The sequence below is a fragment of the Neofelis nebulosa genome, chromosome 10 (genome assembly GCF_028018385.1).
Source record: "Neofelis nebulosa isolate mNeoNeb1 chromosome 10, mNeoNeb1.pri, whole genome shotgun sequence".
NCBI classification, from domain to species: domain Eukaryota; kingdom Metazoa; phylum Chordata; class Mammalia; order Carnivora; family Felidae; genus Neofelis; species Neofelis nebulosa.
Window position 1 is genome coordinate 102,436,715 of NC_080791.1, and position 19,390 is coordinate 102,456,104.

General features: G+C 53.8%; 2 protein-coding genes across 5 annotated transcripts in view; one reads left to right on the plus strand and one right to left on the minus strand.

Annotated features, from left to right (window-relative positions):
* Positions 1–1,012: 1,012 nt before the first annotated feature.
* Positions 1,013–10,648, minus strand: SSRP1 (structure specific recognition protein 1). 3 transcript variants are annotated; one of them, XM_058689012.1, is made up of 17 exons: positions 10,522–10,648; positions 9,895–10,030; positions 8,782–8,967; positions 8,144–8,249; positions 7,421–7,611; positions 7,086–7,316; positions 6,855–6,958; positions 6,624–6,752; positions 6,159–6,380; positions 5,386–5,458; positions 4,839–4,977; positions 4,625–4,670; positions 3,334–3,463; positions 2,738–2,908; positions 2,473–2,561; positions 1,755–1,941; positions 1,013–1,515 (listed from the first exon to the last, which is right to left on the minus strand). In XM_058689012.1, exons 2-17 carry the CDS (start codon positions 9,946–9,948, stop codon positions 1,444–1,446), a joined length of 2,130 nt encoding a protein of 709 aa, XP_058544995.1. In that variant the 5' UTR covers positions 9,949–10,030; positions 10,522–10,648; the 3' UTR covers positions 1,013–1,443. The 3 variants fall into 3 exon arrangements, with proteins under 3 accessions (XP_058544995.1, XP_058544997.1, XP_058544996.1); XM_058689014.1 differs by lacking the exon at positions 10,522–10,648 and adding an exon at positions 10,156–10,277; XM_058689013.1 differs by lacking the exon at positions 10,522–10,648 and having other exon boundaries at positions 9,895–10,131.
* A 42-nt stretch (positions 10,649–10,690) lies between these two features.
* Positions 10,691–19,390, plus strand: part of P2RX3 (purinergic receptor P2X 3) — a 29,277-nt gene continuing 20,577 nt past the window's right edge. For both annotated transcript variants that reach the window (XM_058689015.1, XM_058689016.1), the window contains exon 1: positions 10,691–12,676. In XM_058689015.1, the coding sequence (XP_058544998.1) occupies positions 12,558–12,676 (119 nt within the window). In that variant the 5' untranslated portion in view covers positions 10,691–12,557. The remainder of the gene's footprint in view (positions 12,677–19,390) is intronic.

Sequence of the window (19,390 nt, forward strand, 5' to 3'; positions counted from 1 at the left end):
AGGCCCACGCCCCCAGAGCGCCTCATGAATATCCATGAGCCGGTGGAAACCGGGAGTGGGAAGCCCGGGCAGAAAGCACCGGGCCGTAAACACCGGGCCGTATGCAAATAGGCGCAGCCCCGGTACCCAATTATTTATGAGTCTTGCAGATAAGGGGCCTGCCCCAGGCTCAGACCCCGGAGAAACTGACGCAACTAGGCTGCTAGGAACACTCAGGCAAAATGCAACCGAGACGGCTGCCTAGAGAGGCTGCCTGGGGACGAACCACTGGGGCCCGGCGGCCGGCACTGATTGCAGCACCATAGAGTCACGGCGAGACAGAAGGGAACCGTTGGCGGACTGGAGAGGCTTCCTGTGGCAAACACCTGAGAACGTACCAACGTGGCCGCTCCACGTGTATCAGTTCGGAGGTAGAGCCGCGGTGAGGACGACTGCAAGCTCTATTTTCCTAGCGGGTCCTCGTTTATCTTCTGTTTTGCCCCCTTCGCGGATGGAAGTTCCTCTCGACCTCAAAATCTGGTATACCCCTTGCCTCCCATAAGAACAAAAGCTTCACACATTCTGCACAGCTTTCCTGCACCCCTACCCACACCCCCCTCAACACACACACACGCACGCACGCACGCACCACTCTCCAGGCTCAGGTTTCCATTCTCCCCGCTGCAAGGGGGCCAGTCACTCCTGATTCCATTATCTAAAGCCCTGGAAGACCGTTGACTCCTAGGTGATTGAGGACTGCGCCAGAAGCTGCCTCCCCTCAGCTTGGCTAATGGAGTGAACTGTGAAAGTGACTTCCTAATCAGATCAGCTCTCATTTCTAGACTCTCAGGTGGCCCATCCCGGCAGAAGAGAGTGAAAACCAATGCTTGTCCAACCGGGAACAGAACAGGATGTACCTGGAGACTTGCTTCCCGGCTGGCCAACAGAGCCCTGCCCAGTCACAACAGCACGGTAAACACCACCAAAAACAATGGGGACAATACAACAGGGCTAGAGAGGAGGCATAAGGACATGGTTTCCAAAGTCAGTTCCCTTTATTAAATGTTGAATTTTCACAGACCAGAAATACAAAATAAAAGTAGAAATAGACCCCAGTTAGGAGCTACAGGCCTGATCGCACATGACCCCTGCCGCAGCAACTTGAACAGGAGAAGCAGCGGCTACATCCCTAAAGTCGGGAGAGCAGGCCAAGTGTTTCACCCTGCACTGCCCTGCCCCCCACCCAGTCTCTCCCCAAATTATAAAGAGCCATCCTCGGAAAGCAGTAGAGGGAAAACGCCTCCCCTGCTGCCCCAGTTGAAGTGCACATCCCACCAGAAGAGCTTGTCCAGATGGCACAAAATCCAAGGACTACATTTCATAGGAGAAACTGGTACCAAAACACGGGTGGAGAGACTGCAGGTGTGACAGGGCAACCTCCAGAAGAGAGAATTTCCCCCTGCTCTACTCATCAGATCCTGATGCTGAGTCTTCTGAGCTGGGGGGAGTACTGGCCAGCTCCTCCTCTTCAGAGTCCTGAAAATCAAAGGTCTCTTAAGGAGAAACGTTGAGTCCTGGTTGCCCTCCCAGGGAGCCACTTTTCAGTGATGGAAGGACCCCTAATTCCCTACTCCCTCTCCCTGAGCTGCAGCACTGGCCTTCGGACCTCCAATCTGCACTCCCTTCCCCCCTCATTACTCTCACAGACCTACCACAGCCCCTGGCCCCCAGCCAACCACCCCTCAGGGGCCCCTCATCCCAAACTCCTGCCTCACCTCGCTCCGCCTTCTCTTCTTTTTGCTCTTGTTCTCTCCAGAAGAGCTCTCATCACTGGACACAAACTCTTTGCTCTTAAAGCTCTCACTCAGCTGCCTTGACGACGACTTGGATGATGAACCCCTCGAGGGCGTTGATTTCTTTTCCACCTTCACCTTTACTTTCTTCTTCTTCTTTGACTTGTCCCTGTAACAGCAAGAGGGAGAAGGGTCTGGGCCTTCAGGCTCACCCACCAAAGCCAATCCACCCTAACTTTTAACAGAACTTTTCTCACTCACGGCTGCACTGCTATCTCACTATGAACGCAAACAGCCAGCCAGGTCAGCCCCAAGAGCCCCAAGGGAGGGCATCCTAGGCAAATAACCAGAAAAATCACAGGCCGGAGCCTGAAGCAGTTGCACTCACAGACTTATCTGGCATCTCTTGCTTTGTCTTTAAAAGTTCATGTGAATGATGTTCCATCGTAATTTTTTGTTAATTCCCCCATACCTTTGAATAAAACTGACCCTCATGAAAAGGGCCCCCTTTATCCTGTGACTTCAGCAATTCCCTAGCAAACTGCCCATACTTGGGTAATTGCCTACCCAGACTTGAGGAGCACTGCCCTATTGCGGTCAGAGCATACCTATTATCTTCAGCACCCTGATTCTCAACCTAGACCTGCAAAAATAGATGTCAAAAAAGCAATCACTGGGCCATTTTGTTCCCAACACTCACCTCTTAGAAGACTCACCCCGGCCCCCTTCATATTCTTTCATGGCTTTTTCATATTCCCTCCTGGCATCCTCAGCCTTGCGATCCCACTCCTGTCTCACACACACACACACACACACACACACACACACACACACACACACGAAGAAAAAAAAAAAGAGAGAGAGAGAGAGAAGAATGAGGCCTCTTCCCTGACACAGGCAAAATCTATACAGAAAAGTTTCACCAAAGGCCCATCCCTGCCCCCTCTATCTCTGCTACCGCTCACCTCTTTCTTCTCTTTGGACATTCCCTTCCAGATCTCGCCTGCCTTCTTGGAAAGATCTGTGATACTGATGCCGGGATGGTCTGACTTGATCTTCTCTCGGCTGGCGTTGAGCCACAGCATGTAGGCAGACATTGGCCTCTTGGGGGCATTGGGGTCTTTGCCCTTCTTCACCTACATAAGAACCCAAATGCCTTCAACCATCTTTTTCTCACAGACACCCCCATGTTCCCCGAAAGAAATTACTGACAACACCGACTTGGAGGAAAAACGGGGAGAAGGACTAAATAGGCATAGAGCTAAACTAAGGGCTCCCAATGACAGGAACCCTGTTTTCCTCCCCCAGTACCCAGTGCCTAGCTCACCAGGGGCCCCTTGCCTGGGGCTGCTGGGACAGAAGAAGCCAGTCTCCTAATTCAGATCTCCCAGAAGCTAATTATCTCAAAGTCCAGAGAGAAAACTTTCCAAGAAGATACTCCTCAAGGCCATATTCATTGGCCACAAAAAGCAGCCCCAGGCCCACCTGACAGGCCCCACTGGTGGTGGATGGAAGGCAAAAGGAACGGCTTCCCCAACACCCTCCCAACCCAAGCGTGTACCTCCACAGGCTTCTTGCGGCTCTTGCGGTCCTTGGCCATCTTGGCCTTTTTAAGCTGCTTCCGTTTCTTCTCGTCCCGGTCACTGTCACCCTCATTACTGGAGGAGCTGGCAGAGGCGTTGCTGTCAAACCTGCCAGGGGGGAGGGGGAGCTTAGACCCAGGAGTGAGGACAGCACCCCACAGCCTCAGGGCAAGAGGGAAATGAGTCTAAAGCTCCCTGCCCAGAAAAGGGGAGGCGGGACCACAGGACGGCCTCTACCATTGGTCTCCACCCTGCTTCCTCCTCTCCACTGAGGTGGCTTTGGGTCCCCTCCCCACACCGGCCCTGCCTCTTCACACCCAGCATGGCATCAGTCAACCAGTGAGACACCAAGTAACAAAGGCTTCAGTTGCTCTCCTTGGTCAAGGCCTAACCCACGACCTCCTCCAACCCCATACTCTTGGGGACAGACACTTGGTCTCATCTTGCCCGGAACATGCCCCAAGGCCTCTTCACTACCTCCTTTCAGCTACTTGTCTTAATCCACCCTAGAGTCTTTTGTGATGAAGGGACAATCATTATAGAAAAGGGAAAATTTTTTGTAAGTAAATATAACAAAATAAAATCTAGGGCCGCCCGGTGGGCTCAGTCGGGAGAGCATACGATTCTTGATTTCAGGGTTGTGAGTTCAAGCCCCACACTGGGTGTAGAGATTACTTTAAAAGAAAAAGAAAAAGAAAAGAAACAGGAAAACTAACTTCAGTCCAAGTCCATCCATACCCATATAATTAGGTTCTTTAAAATACACAGGGAGGAGCACCTGGGTGGCTCAGTTGGTTAAGCTTCCAACTTCAGCTTGGGTCATGATCTCACAGTTCATGAGTTCAAGCCCGGTGTTGGGCTCTGTGCTGACAGCTCAGAGCCTGGAGCCTGCTTCAGATTCTGTGTCTCCCTCTCTCTCTGCCCCTCCCCTGCTCATGCCCTCTCTCTCAAAAATAAATAAAACATTTTAAGAAATAAAATAAAATACACAGATTCAGCAACCGACCCCAACACTCCCAGCTAGCGAGTGGGCAAGCACTGGCTCTCAGTGCCATTTTCTCCCCACTGCTTTTTTGGCTTTCCGACGTGCCTTGCACCTGCAAAGCCCTGGACGATTTTGAAAGCATTTCCGGGTGTTACCTCATTGGAGGTCACGTTCCCACCCTGGGTCAGTAGCTAATGCTGGGACACGAGAAATGTCCAGATATCTTCTGGTCCCTCAAGCTTACAGGCCTCCACCTCACCCCCGTGAATGGAACCAAAACTCACTCCTCTGCTACGTCTTCCTCCTCTTCACCTGGGTTGAATGACTCATCTGAAGAAGAACACGGGATGCATCAGCATCACCCCATACGGAGACCCCAGCCCCCTACCCAGACACCCAGCTCTGGCCCCAGGCAAGAGTCTGACCGCCCCCAGCCCCAGCACCGCCGAGGCTAGCCCACTGGTACCCCCAGCCCCAGCACCGCCGAGGCTAGCCCACCGGTTTCTTCTCCTGAGTCATCGCTGCTGTCGTTGGCATTCTCTTCCCGGATCTTGCCCTCCTCCTTCATCCGCTCCAAGTAGGCATCATGCTGGTCCTCATCAGAGTCGGCATACTCGTCGTAGCTTGGGTTCATACCCTAGCCAGAGAAGAGAGGGGAGTGAGGGCCGGCTCACCCTGGTGCAGAAGCCCTGTACACTCAAAAGCACACCCCCATGCCTGTGAGTAAGACCAGCTCCCAGAAGACCCTGGGGCCGGACTGTCCACACACAGCCAACATGCAGGGCCGATGCCCGAGGACTTCCTGCCAACTGGGTTAGTCCCAGCCCCTCCCACTCCCGGCCCCGCTGGGGGCTCCTGAGGGGCTGCAGAGGCTGCTCTAAGGTCATGCTGAGGAAACCTGCACCAGGAGGGGGGAAGGGTCACACGCACCTCTTTTTTCTATAAGGGTAAGAAGAAAAGAGAGAGTGAAGAAGAAGCCAGGAGAATCCATCCCTGCCCACCCCCGACAGGAGAAGAGGGTCATCCTTTCCACACACACAGATACCTCTTTTAATCCTCGGTTCTTGATGTTGAGTTTTTTTGCGTTGACAAAATCAAACAGTTTCCCATACTCCTCCCTGTGTGGGGAAAGGCACCGTGTTACTAGAGGGAGGGGCTGACGCAGGGGTGCACCATGTGCTGGTCCGACACCCGTCGATCAGGGCAGACCGTGGGGCCTAGAGCTGGTCTGACACCCGTCGGCCAGGGTGGACTGTGGGGCCTGCAGCTGGCGAGCACGCTGCCCAACCTAACAGCCCACAGACCCCTGGGGGCAGCGGTGAGGGAGAGTCAGACACTAGTCTTCGAAGGAACCTGCAGTCTCAAGCATCTGGGAAAAAAAGGATGGGGAAGGGTGTGTACCTAGGCACCAGATATGCCCAGGGCAGGGGTAGAACGTCAGGGAAAGGGACGTTCTCATCTTTGTACTAGTCTGAATTTCGTACTTCACAGGGTTGTTATGAAGACTCAGCCTGAAGATGTTTGTAAGACGCTCAGCCCACAGTGAGCACTCAATAAACATTAGCTACTCTCTTCCCGGGCACAAAACTCATTCCGGGAAAGGGAGAGATAGCATTTCCATCATAGGGGGAGTGGAGAAGAAGGGCTAGTACCGGACACCTAATATGGGAAACAATCTAAGTACAGAAAGTGATAGGCTTTCCTCCAAGGAGGACCAAATCCCAGGGACGCAAAAGAAAAATTCTGCTCAAGGCCTGAAAAGTTGGGGAAGAGTCACGGGTCCAGAATGCCTAGGAAGTGACTGGCGGAAGCCCTCACCTCTCAATGCTACTGAAGGTGTACTGGGTGCCCTGCTTGGTCTCAATTTCAAAGTCAAAGGAGCGAGTGGTGGTGGTGCCGCGGGCGAAGTTGACAAAGGAGATCTCATCGAAGCGGATGTGCACGGGGGGCTTGTGGACGTAGATGAAGCCCCGCTCCAGGGGGTACAGCAGTCCTGAGCTCGCCTTGTAGGAGCAGGTGATGCACTGGGCCCCTGAGTGCCTGGCGGAGGATGTGGGGAGCCCAGTCAGTGCCTACCTCAGCAGCAGGTGGCACAGAGCCAAAGGCACCTCTCTCAGCAGCGACATGAGTGTCCTCAGGCCCTCGCGTGAGGAAACCTCACTAGGCTGACCCCTAAGCAGACAGCTGACACCCATCATGGTCAGACCCAACCTGACCTCCAAGAGATTAGGTTCCCAGCACGGTGCCCCCTAGGCGGGCCAGAGCCCAGACCAGCACTCTCACCCTTGGAAGTTGCCTGGGACTGTAATCTTGCGGTTGACCAGGGCTTTCATGACCCGGCTGACCATCTCGTACAGGGATCCTGACATGTTCTTAGTGAGCCGCCCCTCAAAGCGCTTCTCCACCTCTTCCCTGCAAACAGAGGAATGCGAGGTCACAAGCACTGCTGCCTTCTAACAGCACGCCGGTCTCCTGCCAGGACAGCGGGGGACAAGAGTTCGGGGACACACTCACTCGTTCATGTTGAGAGTCAAGGAGATGTCCTCATCCTTGGAGAAGAGAAGGATCAGGAAGTGGTAACGGGTTTGGCCCTGCTTGATGGGGGGATCTAGGCTGATCTGGTAAGGAAGAGCCAACAAGGTTTAGCACCACAAGAACTGCTGACGAACCGAACACCGGCAAGATCCATCTACTAAAGACTCGGGCACAAACCAGGCCGATCCACCCCCAGGGGCTTCTGCTTACCACAAAGAACATCTGGCGCTGGTCCTTGTGGGGCAGCAGAAAGAGACGCAGCACGGTGGTATAGGGGATCTTGTAGTCGAAGGTCTTGCCGTGCAGGTGCAGAAAGGTGGGGTAGATCCGAATGTCATAACGGCCTCGGGGAGTCAGACACTGCAGCTCCCGGAAGATACAGATGGCGTCTCCAGTGGCCTGGATCACATCCGCCTTGGACAGCACGTTCTGGGCGAAGGCCTGCAGAAGTGCACCCTGGTAGTCAGGCAGCGGCGACCTGCTCCCAGGCCGGCCAGGGCCTGCTCAGCGCCATATGCTCCCAAGGCGAAGAGGGGAGGCCTCACCTCAACAGGGTCCACGCCATCCTCCTGGGTGGGAGGCACATAGAAGCGCACCTCCATGAGAGAGACCTCTGCGTCGTCGTTCTGGTGGAATTCTAGTGTCACCTCATTCTTGCCTGTGGTACACTGGGACACGTTGCTCAGGGGGATCTCGAAGACCGGCTGGTCGCCGATGTCAAAGGAAAGCAGCTGCCCTGAGGGGTAAGGGCTTATCAGCCACAAGCTCCTTCCCTCAAGGTGTGCAGAAACAGCCTTCCCACCAGACTGCTGACCTCCTGAGGGTAGGACCTGGGGCTGTCCTGTTCACACTGTCCCCCCAAGACGAGGCACAGTGCCTCATACCCCCTTCGTCCTTGATAAATATATGATGACCTATAGGGGCACCTGGGTGGCTCAGTCGGTTAAACGTCCAGCTCTTGAATTTGGCTCAGGTCATGATCTCACGGTTCGTGAGTTCGAGCCCTGAGTCGGGCTCTGTGCTGGCAGCACGGAGCCTGATGGGGACTCTTTCCCTCTCTGCCTCTGTCTCTGCCCCTCCTCTGCTCGCGCGCTCTTTGCCTCTCTCTCAAAATAATTAACAAACATTAAAAAAAATTTTTTTGAATATATGATTAATTACAAACTGACAAGAAACCATAAATAGTAGCAGAAAGGAGTAAAACAAGGTAAAGGCTGACATCCTTCATCGGACCTTCTCTTCCAAACCTTAGTCTTCCCAGGACTCACCACCAAACTTCACCGTTCCCCAGTTCCAGCCCTTCACACAGAGGTCCTTCTCCATAAGCTCAAGACGATAGTGAGTTTTGAAGAAATCTGAGAGTTTCTCAAACTCCTGTGGGTAGAGGGGAGAGAGCAATCCCTGTAAACCCCGGTGGCCTTAACACAAACTTAAGCATGCTGGGATTATCTGTGAGAAACTGCTTCAGTATCCTTTCTATCAGAAACCCAGGCTGTTGAAAGAAGTTGTTGCTGAGGACCAGACCCTCAGACTAGGGGAGGAGGAAAGTATATGAATAACATTTCTGGTTATAGGCCTCACAGTGCCCTCTGACTTTATAGAAGTACTGCTTTAACGAGAGAGAAAATAAAAAACGGAGTAAGACCTTTGACTCGAGCAGTTCAAAACGGAAAAAGAAAACTCAAACTAAAGCACTAAGACTCTGAATCTGGATAAAGGCAATGAGCAGAAACCACCAAAAATTTATAATGGTAGAAAAGCTTCTGGAGTCAAAGCACAAGACACCCAAAGCTGAACACTGCTTAACGGCCTCGAAGGCCCTGCTCAAAGAAGCCCCAACTCTTTCTAGATCAAAAACAAACAAGACGGCATAGTAAAAAGGGTTTATGGCCACAGAACATCTCACCGATTCTCGGAAGCCGTCATACTTGTAGACATGGCCGTTCTTTGTAAGCAGTTTCAGTCCGTGGCCCAGGGCAACACGGCGCCAGATGCCTTCTGTCAACTCCCCAGCCTGGATGTTGTCCACTTTGCCCGTCTTACTATTCTTGAAGATGATACCCTGGCGGCTCAACCTCAGCCGACCATCATTCTGTTGGAAAAACAGGCCCAAATGGAAGGGTACAACGCACAGGTGTACCAGGCTCAGACAGTCCCACCCAACACCTATCCTGGGCTGGCCAGGTACAGATGTGGGACCAATAGCTGCAGGGGCGAGAGTCAGAAAGAAGAGACAAATAACCAGGAAATCTGGATGCTAACACCAAACGCCGGCATCCAAAACCCTTGCGAGTCCTCGGTTTCAGCGCTCGGGAGTGAGCAGGACAAGCGGTCCCTCTCAAGCTCAGATCCTGGGATTCCTATACAGTCGGTCTTTGAATTACGATGGCTCCGCTTAACAATTTTTCAACTTGACGGCGGTGTGAAAATGATACACGTCCAACAGAAACCATTATCTGAATTTTGAATTTGTGTCTTCTCCCAAGCGAGCAGCATGTGGTACACTCTCTCATGATGCGGGGCAGTGGCAGCGAGGCACGGCTCCCCAGTCAGCCCCCACGATCACCAGCGTCCACAACCAACACACGCGCTCTGACTGACCGTGCTCTACCCATTGTTTCACTTTCACGACAGTATGCAATAAACCACGTGGGGTGTTCAAACTTTATTATAAGGTAGGCTCTATGTCTGAGGATTCTGCACAGCTGTACGCCCATGTAAACATTCTGAAACCCTGCGTAAGGTAGGTTAGACTAACCTAGGATGTTCATCAGGTTACACGTATTAAGTGTATTTTTGACTTAAAGGGTATTTTCACTTTACAGTGGGTTTGGAGGGACATAAGGGAAGTCGAGGAAGATCTATACACACTGCTTTCTGTTGGCAAAACACCGACTACGTTATATTCGGACTCCTTTTCCAAAGTAGCAACGTCAGCAAAGCAAGCTCTTGCAAATGGACAAAAAGTCTACTGTCCTTCCCTCTGTTGGCCTGTACTAAAAACCCAAGCTCTTCTTACCATGGAGCCTTTCACCTCCTGATAGATGTCGTTGAACTCCAGTGTTTCCGCCATACTGATGTGCCCCTGGTGGCCTCCACTGGGAGCTGGGCCCCAACTCCCGGCTGAGTGTGCAGATACTCAGCAGGCTGGGAATCTGAATTCAAGAGGGAGACGGAGAAACATCAAAGACGACACCTCACTCGACCCATGGACAGAGCCAGGTGGCAACCCCTGGCTGAGCCTGGGATGTCTCAGGATCTCCTCTGCCTGGGAACCCACAGGCAGGCCCTGCAGACTTCTCAAGGAGTCAGGCCCCGCAGGGGCTGGAGAACCCGGCCTGGAGGAGCGCTCACACCCGGGCCACAACCCGCTCCGGGCGCTCGGCCGGGAGCCATGGCAACGAGTAGTAGAACCCGGATCCTGCCCGGAGCTTGCACTTGGCCCGCGCCCGGACCCAGCTCCGAGCGCAAGGTTTCTCTCCCAGCGCTCCCCCCGCGCCACGGCCCGGGACCCACGGTTCCCCCTCCCCCTAAAATGGATTCGCCCGCTGCCCGTGGATTCGAACGCGGAACGGTCCAATCTTGAGCGTCCCGCGGGGGAGCGGGGCCCGCGCCCTCCGGGGACACAGGGCCGGAGACCACCCACCTTCTCAAGATGCAGCCTCGCTACGGCCCAGGTGCGGGCGGTGGGCGCGCTGGGGGACGCGGGAGGGGGGGGCGGGGACAAGGGGGACTTGGGGGGGACGCTGGGGAAGCTTTTCCCGCGTGCGCGGCCCCGCGTCCCGCCACCGGAAGCCGTGCACGGACCATAGAGAGGACGAGCTGGCTAGAGAGACGTGAGTCCGGCCCGCCTACGAGGGTGTCGTATAGAGCGTCGGCCGCCCTGGAGGACCTGAGAGAAGGGGATCCGCGAGGAAGCAGCGCGGCGCGAACCTGACAAAAAGATGGGAGCGCTCGGGGCTCTTTCTTTAAAAATTACATCTCTCCAGTGGAGGACTAAGTTCTGGAGGGAAATTGCGTAGTTTTATCTTGTTAGACTTGCCACAGATTGCGTATGCCTGTCTGTCCCTCTGTCTTGCACAGGAGCAGTTTCTGTGGAGTAGAAAGGAGTCTCTGGGTACAAGAAGAAAAATATTTCGAGTTGCGGAGAGAGGTGACCCGCCCGGCTCCTGGTTGGCTCCTGGGTGTCGGTGTCACGGTGACTTGTACCGCTCTCCCCTGACGTCGGGGACTGGATGCTCTGAAAGGAGTTCACGGCGCCCAAAAATTTCACACCCCAGACTGCAGTATAGGGGTCGCCTGGAAGAGACTGGCACGTGGCAGTATCAAGTTCAAGTGCTCGTGTTAGATTCCCCTGAGAGGCGGCGCTGATTCGAAACCCCAGCAGCGTGGGATCTCGGAAGCCGCGTCCCCCCCCCTCCCCCAACCAATATAGTCGTAGGGCTCATCTGGTAAAATCAGAGGAGGCGGGGCCTCCTGGCAGAGATGTTTGAGTTTGACCACTACGACTTCCCTTTGCAGATGGGAAAACTGAGGCCCAAAGAGGATTTGCCCAGGGTCCCAAATCTCCTTACCCCGGTCCACTTCCCTTCTCTCTTAATCACGGTGACTCTACATCCGGAATGATGGGTAATATGTGTCCTGCACGAAGACGTTAGGACAGAATATTTAAATTCAAGACTTCCCCGCTAATCTGACTTAGTTATGCCAGTTTGCTAACTCAGTCCTGGGATAAAAGACAGAATGCACTGTTGCTCCCTGAATTCATGACTTTAACCTCTGAGTAAAGGCCATTCCAGCACTATCTAGCGACATACATTCAGTAAATATATATTGAGCTCCAACTCAGTTCTAGGATTTGAGGAGACTAGGAAGCAAGATAGAAACAGCCCCAGCCTTCCAGGAGCATAATATGAAACAAAAGGTTCAGACAAATAAACTCACTGTAAAACAATGCAAAACAAAACACCCCAAGGTGATAAGGTCAGGCTGCAGATAGACTGTCGGCCACTGCCAGCTTGAGTTAGGAACGTGAACCATGTAACTCTTTACTCACTCCTCCCAGAAGGTCAAGAGGAATATTCAAGAGACCCTTCCCCCCTGATCCATGCTATTGGAGGCAACTCACGAAAGGAGTAGATGGCTGCAAAACCGAGCGACTTTAGGAGGACACTCACAAATGAAGGGGGCACTCAGCCCAGGCAAGGCTGCTGGATGCCTGGGGGATGGGATGTTTCAAGGGGCTTTAAGAAGAGCATGAAGCAGCTGGTGAGCTGGAAGAAAGATGCGGCATAAGAGAACGGAACAGAAAGGGTAGACGGTGCAGATAAAACACGAGTCCCAGAGGGCCCTAGCCAGCTGCATCCCAGGCAATCAGGAGCCTGGGACTGGAGACCCCACCCCTGCCGTGACATCACAGGGGAGTGGGGTGGAGACCAACTAAAAGGGGGTCCCCCCTCCCTGGCCTTGGACTCTTGGCAGCCCAGAGTATCAAGAGCAGAGAGAGCCTGGGCACTGAGCTAGGGTTGCCTGACTTAAAGGAACAGGCTCCCCACCCGTTCCTCAAGCCCCCCCAAGCTGTCCCCCCCCAGGCTTTGATCTCTGTCTCCCTGTCCTGAGGACCTCTCCCTCCTGAGGCCACCATTGGGTCCCTTCTCAGTGGCCCCTGAGTGCTCTCTCAGCATGAACTGCGTGTCAGATTTCTTCACCTACGAGACCACCAAGTCAGTGGTTGTGAAAAGCTGGACCATTGGGGTCATCAACCGAGCAGTCCAGCTTTTGATCATCTCCTACTTCGTGGGGTAAGTCCTGTGGGCCTTCGGGTCCTGGCAGGGGAGGGCTGCCTGGTGTCCCCTTGGTGTTGTTGCTGTCCAGCGGCCTGGGCTTCTCTGTTGGAGGAAGCAGTCTCTTCTATGGAGCCGTGTCCCATGGACTGGACTCGGCCACTCCCATCAGGGATCTGGTCCCCAGATGAGTTCTTTTCCCCAGCAAATCCTCGGGAATCAGAGGGTGGTTTCTAGGCACACACCCCAAGGAGTGAGTTCTTGCCTTGGTACCACGCCCTCCACCAGGAGAAGTCCCAGGTGACCATCTCGCTTCTCCCTTCTATCCTGCCCCCACCAGAGAACAGACCCCCACACACACACATCTTCCCGTTCTCCTCAACCAGTGCTTTGGGGTCCTAAAAAGATGAGGGAGCACAGGAAAGGGGAAGGGAAGGTACTGAAATAGGGGAGACAGTGCTGGTTTGATCCGGTTGATGGTGGGGCGGGAAGGAGGGAACTGAACCACTTTGGAATGAGGGATTCCCTTCCTGGCTTTGGGGAGATGGTGAAAAAATGGGGCAAGGGGAGAAGCCCTTGCTCCTAGAGGGTAGGACAAAGCAGGGGGTCTGCTCTTTGGTGAGGAGGAGAGACACAGGCACAAATAACACTCAAGGGAAGAGTTGCTCAGGGGAAAGGTGGCCATTTGAATATGATACAGGGGCCCTCCTCATGAATCCAGAAACACTCCCCTTTGTCAGAAAGCGAATGTTCTCTACTGCTACCTGACTTTGTACCATATAACCCATCCTGGGGGCTGCTTGAGAGCCAATGGTCAGAAGACTCCCTCCCAGTGCCCACCTTTAAAGGCATGCGCTCCCCCCCCCGCCCCCGCCGACACACACACACATGCACACATATATACACAAAGGGCCATGAAACAGACAATGGCTGGGGAGAAAACACAGGTTCTGTCTTTCTTGTGGTCATTTGCGCACACCGATGGGGCACCAGAAATGACAGGCAGAAACCTCTCAAGTTTTCTTTCCTGGTGTGCCGGTCTCTAGTCTCATGGTGTTCCTTGAGACAATGCTGTTCCTTGAGACAATGGTTCTGCGTGTGAGAGACAGCTAGCCAGTGACACCTGTCATGAGTGAATTCAAGCAAGTGAAAGGGGACGTCTGGTGCATGTGTGAGCTGGAGCTGTGCGTGCATGGGCCTCCTTGCCTGAAAGGTCAGAGCAGGGTGTGAGTGTGTGCTCGGAAAAGCGGGCAGACGTGGCTTAAGGGATTTTTTTTGCTTTGCGTGCTTTGTGGGAGCCAGTAGGCTTCACTTATGTGCCTGTTTGGACCAGGCTATGCATCCAGTGCTCCTCTCCGGGATATGACAGAAGGGGTAGGATAAGCAGTGTTGAAGTTTACTTACAACTGGGAGGTTTTGTGAGATACAATGTTTGCCAATGTTCCATGTCCGCATCTCCAGAGTCTGGCTGGAAGTTGGTTCTTAACTGTTCCATGTTCACATGTATATACGATGCTGTGACTGTTTATAGCCACGAGACGAGACGGTATGGTGGTCCAGGTGGATCCCAAAGCTGCCTCAGCACATTCCTGGCTCTGTTGGCTCTGGCAGAAGGTTGATGGAGGGTAGACAGCGCCTCCTGGGCCAGTCTGCTCTGCTCTCCCCCTGCCCCTGTCTCTTCCTCATCGTGATACGATCTGATGCTCTGATCCTCAGTGCTGGAGCTCAGCCTGCAGGAACAAGCAGGAGAGGCTCTTCGGCGTCTTGATATCCAGCCCCATCCATCTCCCAGCCTGACAGCTCCCCATGGAGCAGCTCTTTCCAGTTACATCCGTGCAGTCTGCAGCCCAGCCCCCTGGCCTGAGCCCCATCTCTGTGCACGTGAGCCCATGCACCATTAGGACTTCATGATCCATTGTCATTAATTTAGCAGAAATTTACTGAGCATTTCTTCATGCCAGGCATTGTGCACCAAGGACAGAAAGGTGGGCAAAAGCAGACAGGGCCCTCACCCTCATGGAGCTTACAGTGCAAGAGATGGGCATTAATCAAACTATCTCCAAGAACAAATGTAAAATTTCAACCAAGGCCCATGATTTGAAGAAGAGGCACACGGTGCTAAGAGAGCTGCCAGCATGGAGGTATTTGACCTGGTTGGGGAGCTAAGACAAGGTTTTCGGGAGGTGTGGTGCCCAAGGCAAGATCTGAAGGACAAGTAAGAACAACCCAGGGTGGGGGAAAGGGAAGGAAGAGGATTCAAGGCAGAGAAACCCAGCTCTGCAAAGGGAAAGGGCCTGGCAAATGGGGAGAAGAAAAGAAGGTCTCTATGGCTGGAGCAGAAGGAGCAAAGGTGAGTGTGGCGTGAGATAGGGGCAGGATCACAGACCCAGCCAGACCTCAGACACCCTCAGAACTTTCATTTGTACAGAAGGACAATGGATGGGAAGTGTGTGTGTGTGTGTGTGTGTGTGTGTGTGTGTGTGTGTGTGAGAGAGAGAGAGAGAGAGACAGAGACAGAGACAGAGACAGAGAGACAGAGACGGAGGGAGGGAGGGAGGGAGGGAAGGAGAGGGGGAGAGAGAGGAGACAGACAAATGAGATCTGAATTGGGAAGATCATTCTGGCTCATATGCCAAGGGATTGGAGTGGGTAGGAATGGACACAGGATAATCCGTTAAGGGTGGTGCAGTCATACGGAGAGAGAGGAGGATGGCTTGGACACAGTAGAATTTGGAAGGATTTTTAATGCTGTGATAGTAACATGTAACTAACACTTGAATCTCTGCCATATCATCCCTGCGAGGTAGACCAGATGCACAACCTTACTAGGACACGTGTAACATGAGCCAACCATTCTCCTCTTATGCATTTGCAGTAACACACCAGCTCATCATCTGCACATATGCTCTCACCCCTGCTCCAACCTCGGCTGCCTGTCTGGGGTTCACACCACTTCATCCCTGGTTTCTTTTACCCAGCCAGGTGCACAGAGAGGCCAAGACTTTCCTGGTGTTTCTCATGTGGCCTTCCTGGGCCCCGGTGGCAATCCCCTGTCTCCTCTGTGGGGTGGGACTTCCTAAGAGCCAGTCTCTCTTTGGGATCCTCTGGGGAGCTGAGGAGGAAATAGGAGATCCCTGGGGACTGAGTTTACAGAAGTGCTGGTGGTTCCATGGCTGGTTTGCAGGACCTCCTTGAAGGAAGTGCCTTCCTGCAAACTGACAGAGGGGCACCCTCCCCCCCCCCCCGGCCCTTTGGTGCTTCATCATCAGAAGGACCTGTGGTGGCTGATGGTGCCTTGGACCCCTCACAGCCCTGCTCTCCCCGTCCCTCCCTCCCCCTGAGCGGCCCAATCCGTAGACTCACTATTTGCACAGCTGCCCTATTTGGTTCATAATATCCAGCCTCATTTTGAATCTTATAAAGAAGCTCAATACATACAGCAGTTAAAAGGGGAGCTGCTCTCATTTAGAGAGAAGGGCCTGAAATTCCACCTTCTTGGCCCACCACCCCATCCTCCCCCCTGGATGCACCCTAGGCACCCCATGGGACACTAGGTGGCAAGTATGTGGGAAGACCTTCTGGAACCTCCCACGTTACAGGTGCAGAGAGAGGAGTGGTTTTCACTCTGGTCTCCCTCTCCCCTCTCCACACCCCATGAAGGGGAGGCCATGGAAGGAAGAGCCTCTGGTTAGAAGCCTCACTCTGACACAACTATGAGTGGGGCTTGGACGGGTCACCTTATGTCTCTAAGTCTCAGGCCTCATATCTGGAAAATGGGTTTAGGAATGTCCGCCCCAGGGAGGTATGGCAAGGCGAGCTGCCATGTCAAGTGCCTTGCCTGAAATGGGAGAGTCAGTGATAGATGGCAGCTATGATCATTTCATGGACTCCCCAGCACACCTCCCCCTTCCCCCCCTCCGGCTCACACCTTCCTTAGAGACCCCTCTCCTCCTGACACACACACACCCCACGCCCACTCCCCAGCCTCCTCCCTGACTCCTTGGGGGTGGACAGAAGGGGCTGGGATGCTGCTCTGGCCTCCTTCCCACACATCCCACCTGCCAAGGAGCTGACACCCGCTTTCCGCTCTATAAATAATAAACCAGGAACACAAGAAAAAAATAAGTCAGAGTAGCAGAGTAAATGCCAAGAATCGAAGGCCCAGTCCTGCCCTATCTCCTCAGCCCTGGCCTCTGGAGACAGACTCAGTCCCTCTGTTCTGGAAATGAAGCATCCCCTTATTTTGAGCTGCCCTGATGACGTCCTTGGGCCCCAAGGGGCCACTGAAATTCTCCCACTTATTATTTAACTCAGAGAGAATTCTGATGTGGAGTCTCCTACCCACTGGGCACAAGAAGGAGCTTTAGAGGAGAAGGAGGAGGAAAGAAATTGGTTAATTACTCTTCCAAGCCCTAGGGGCCCTTCCTCCTGCGACTGTGCCAAGCCTAGAGTTGTTGCCCCGGTGACCGGGAGCCAGCAGCCCCAAGACCAGCCGTGCAGGGTGTGAGGTGTGAGGGTGTTCCGAGCAGTTTGTCCGGGTTGGAGCCCACCTCTCAGCTTGGCAAGTCAGTACACCTCTGTGCCTCTGGTTCCTTATGTGTGACCTAAGGGCCGCCTGGGTGGCTCAGTCGGTTGGGCTTCTGACTACGGCCCAGGTCGTGATCTCATGGTTCATGAGTTCGAGCCCCATATCGGGCTCTCTGCTGTCAGCACGGAGCCCGCTTCTGATCCTCTGTCCCCTTCTCTCTCAGCCCCTCCCCCACTCTTTCTCTCCCCCGAAAATAAACAAGCATAAAAAAATAATAATAATGACAAAAATGTCTCTCTGGGTTGTGGTAAGGACTCAGTGAACCCTTACCGCACGGAGCACTTAGTGGGCTGTGTTGGTTAGGTGATAATGATCTGAACCCCGCTTCTCATCAGCAGATGTTCCTGGGCTTTATGGACAGGGCAAGGGGTCTTAGGAAACCGTGTCATTAGATCACCACTCAGAGATGTGGCTATTCCGTGGCCAGGCACACTGAGGTTCCGGAGGGCGTATTGTGACTGTGGCTTCTACTTGGGGCAGTGGTGAGCTCAGCTGGGAGCAGGGAGACCTGGGCCCTTGGCCTCACTCCCTCCGCTGGGCAGGGCCCCAGCCGTGAGCTGATAATACTCATTTGGACGTCAGATGGTGGATGAGATTTGTGTGTGAGATTTCCTTACGAGACCTTGATGAAACCCCTCCCCTTGCAAAAAAAAAAAAAAAAAAAAAAAGAAAGTAAAGCATACAACACCACGGATGTCCATACAGGCAGGGTGTTCGTTTGAGCCCTGTACAAGCATATGAACAACTCCTAAGGCTGCATTAATCAGGATGTTGCCTGCTATAAGGCGGCAACAATAAAGCAGGTGACAGGTTGGGAGCCACCAGCCAGTGCTGGCTGTGACCCCACCCCCTCTGTCCCACTCAGGAGAGCATTTGGAATTCAGACCCATGAGGGAAGCCCCATTATGGGGCTAACTCCCAGCCCTCTCACTGAAAACTGCACAAAGAGTCTCTTGCAAACGTCAGCCTGTGTTCACATAAACAGGACGGGTAGGTGCCCATCCTACAAGTGACTGTGACCCCCAGCATGACCCCGGAGCTGTTCCCCGCCATGGGGAATGCACAGGTCATCCAGTCCAATACCCCCTCTCAACTGAAAACATCTCCTTGAGTCTTCCCAGGCACGTGGAGCTCACCACCTCCCACAGCAGCCCATTCTTAGACAACCTTCTGGGGTTGGAAAACTCCCGGGCCTGAAATCCTAACTCCCTGCTTATAAAGTCCTCAGGTCAGCTTCCCAGCCTGATCCTTCCCCAGCTTTGTGCTTTCCACGCTACACAGCCTCCAGTTCCTTCCTTCTGCTCATCCTCATCTGATGGGCCACCCCAACCTTGTGCCGTCCTCGGTTAGCATGCAGAAAGTGACCCTAATCCAGCAATTCCCAAAGTGCATTCCTGGATTCCACGAGATGTCACCAGCATTTCTCCAAAACTAGGAGTGTGCAGCATTTTCCAAATGCGTGTGATGACCCTTCCTCATCTGTGTAATGGCGACAGTGACGGCATCTGCCTCCCCGTGTGCTGTCCGGAGCTAATAGGACTGGCTACAGGCTGGGAGTTTGCTATTGAGGCCAAGAGTGGCTCGCGCCTTGAGGGCTCTCGCAGGAGTGCAGAGGGAAGAGTGGCCTGCAGGCCCTTCTTGCTGCTGGGGAAGGCTGCGAGGGTCCGGGAGTCCGGGGAGAGAGGCGGAGGTGGAAGAGTGGGAGCCCGCCCTGATCCTGGCCCAAGTAATGGCTTGAAGCGGCAAGAAGAAGGCAGTACAGGTAAACTTCCACTGGGTGGCAGCACAGTCCAAGGAATGAGGTCAGCGGCCGCCGCCTGCTAACCCAACTCCTACCTGCCGGGTAGTGAGCTGCTCCTCCCCTCCTCCTCTAGCCTCATCTGGCGCTTGCACAGGTGGAGACTCTACCAAGTGTCCAGCTCCCAGATGCCTTCACTGACTTGTTTACCGCACACCTACTATGTGCCGGCACTTAGGCTCACCCATGAGCAAAGCCTGGGGTGCTCAGGGTCAGAGGTGTAGGATCCCCTGCCCCTCCCCTTTCCAGTCGCCTGCCAAAGAGGTGGCCTCTGAGTCAGCGGGAATGACGATGGGTTGGCAAAGGGACGATGTCGTCCTCAAGGGGGCGATGCTGCCCCCAAGGG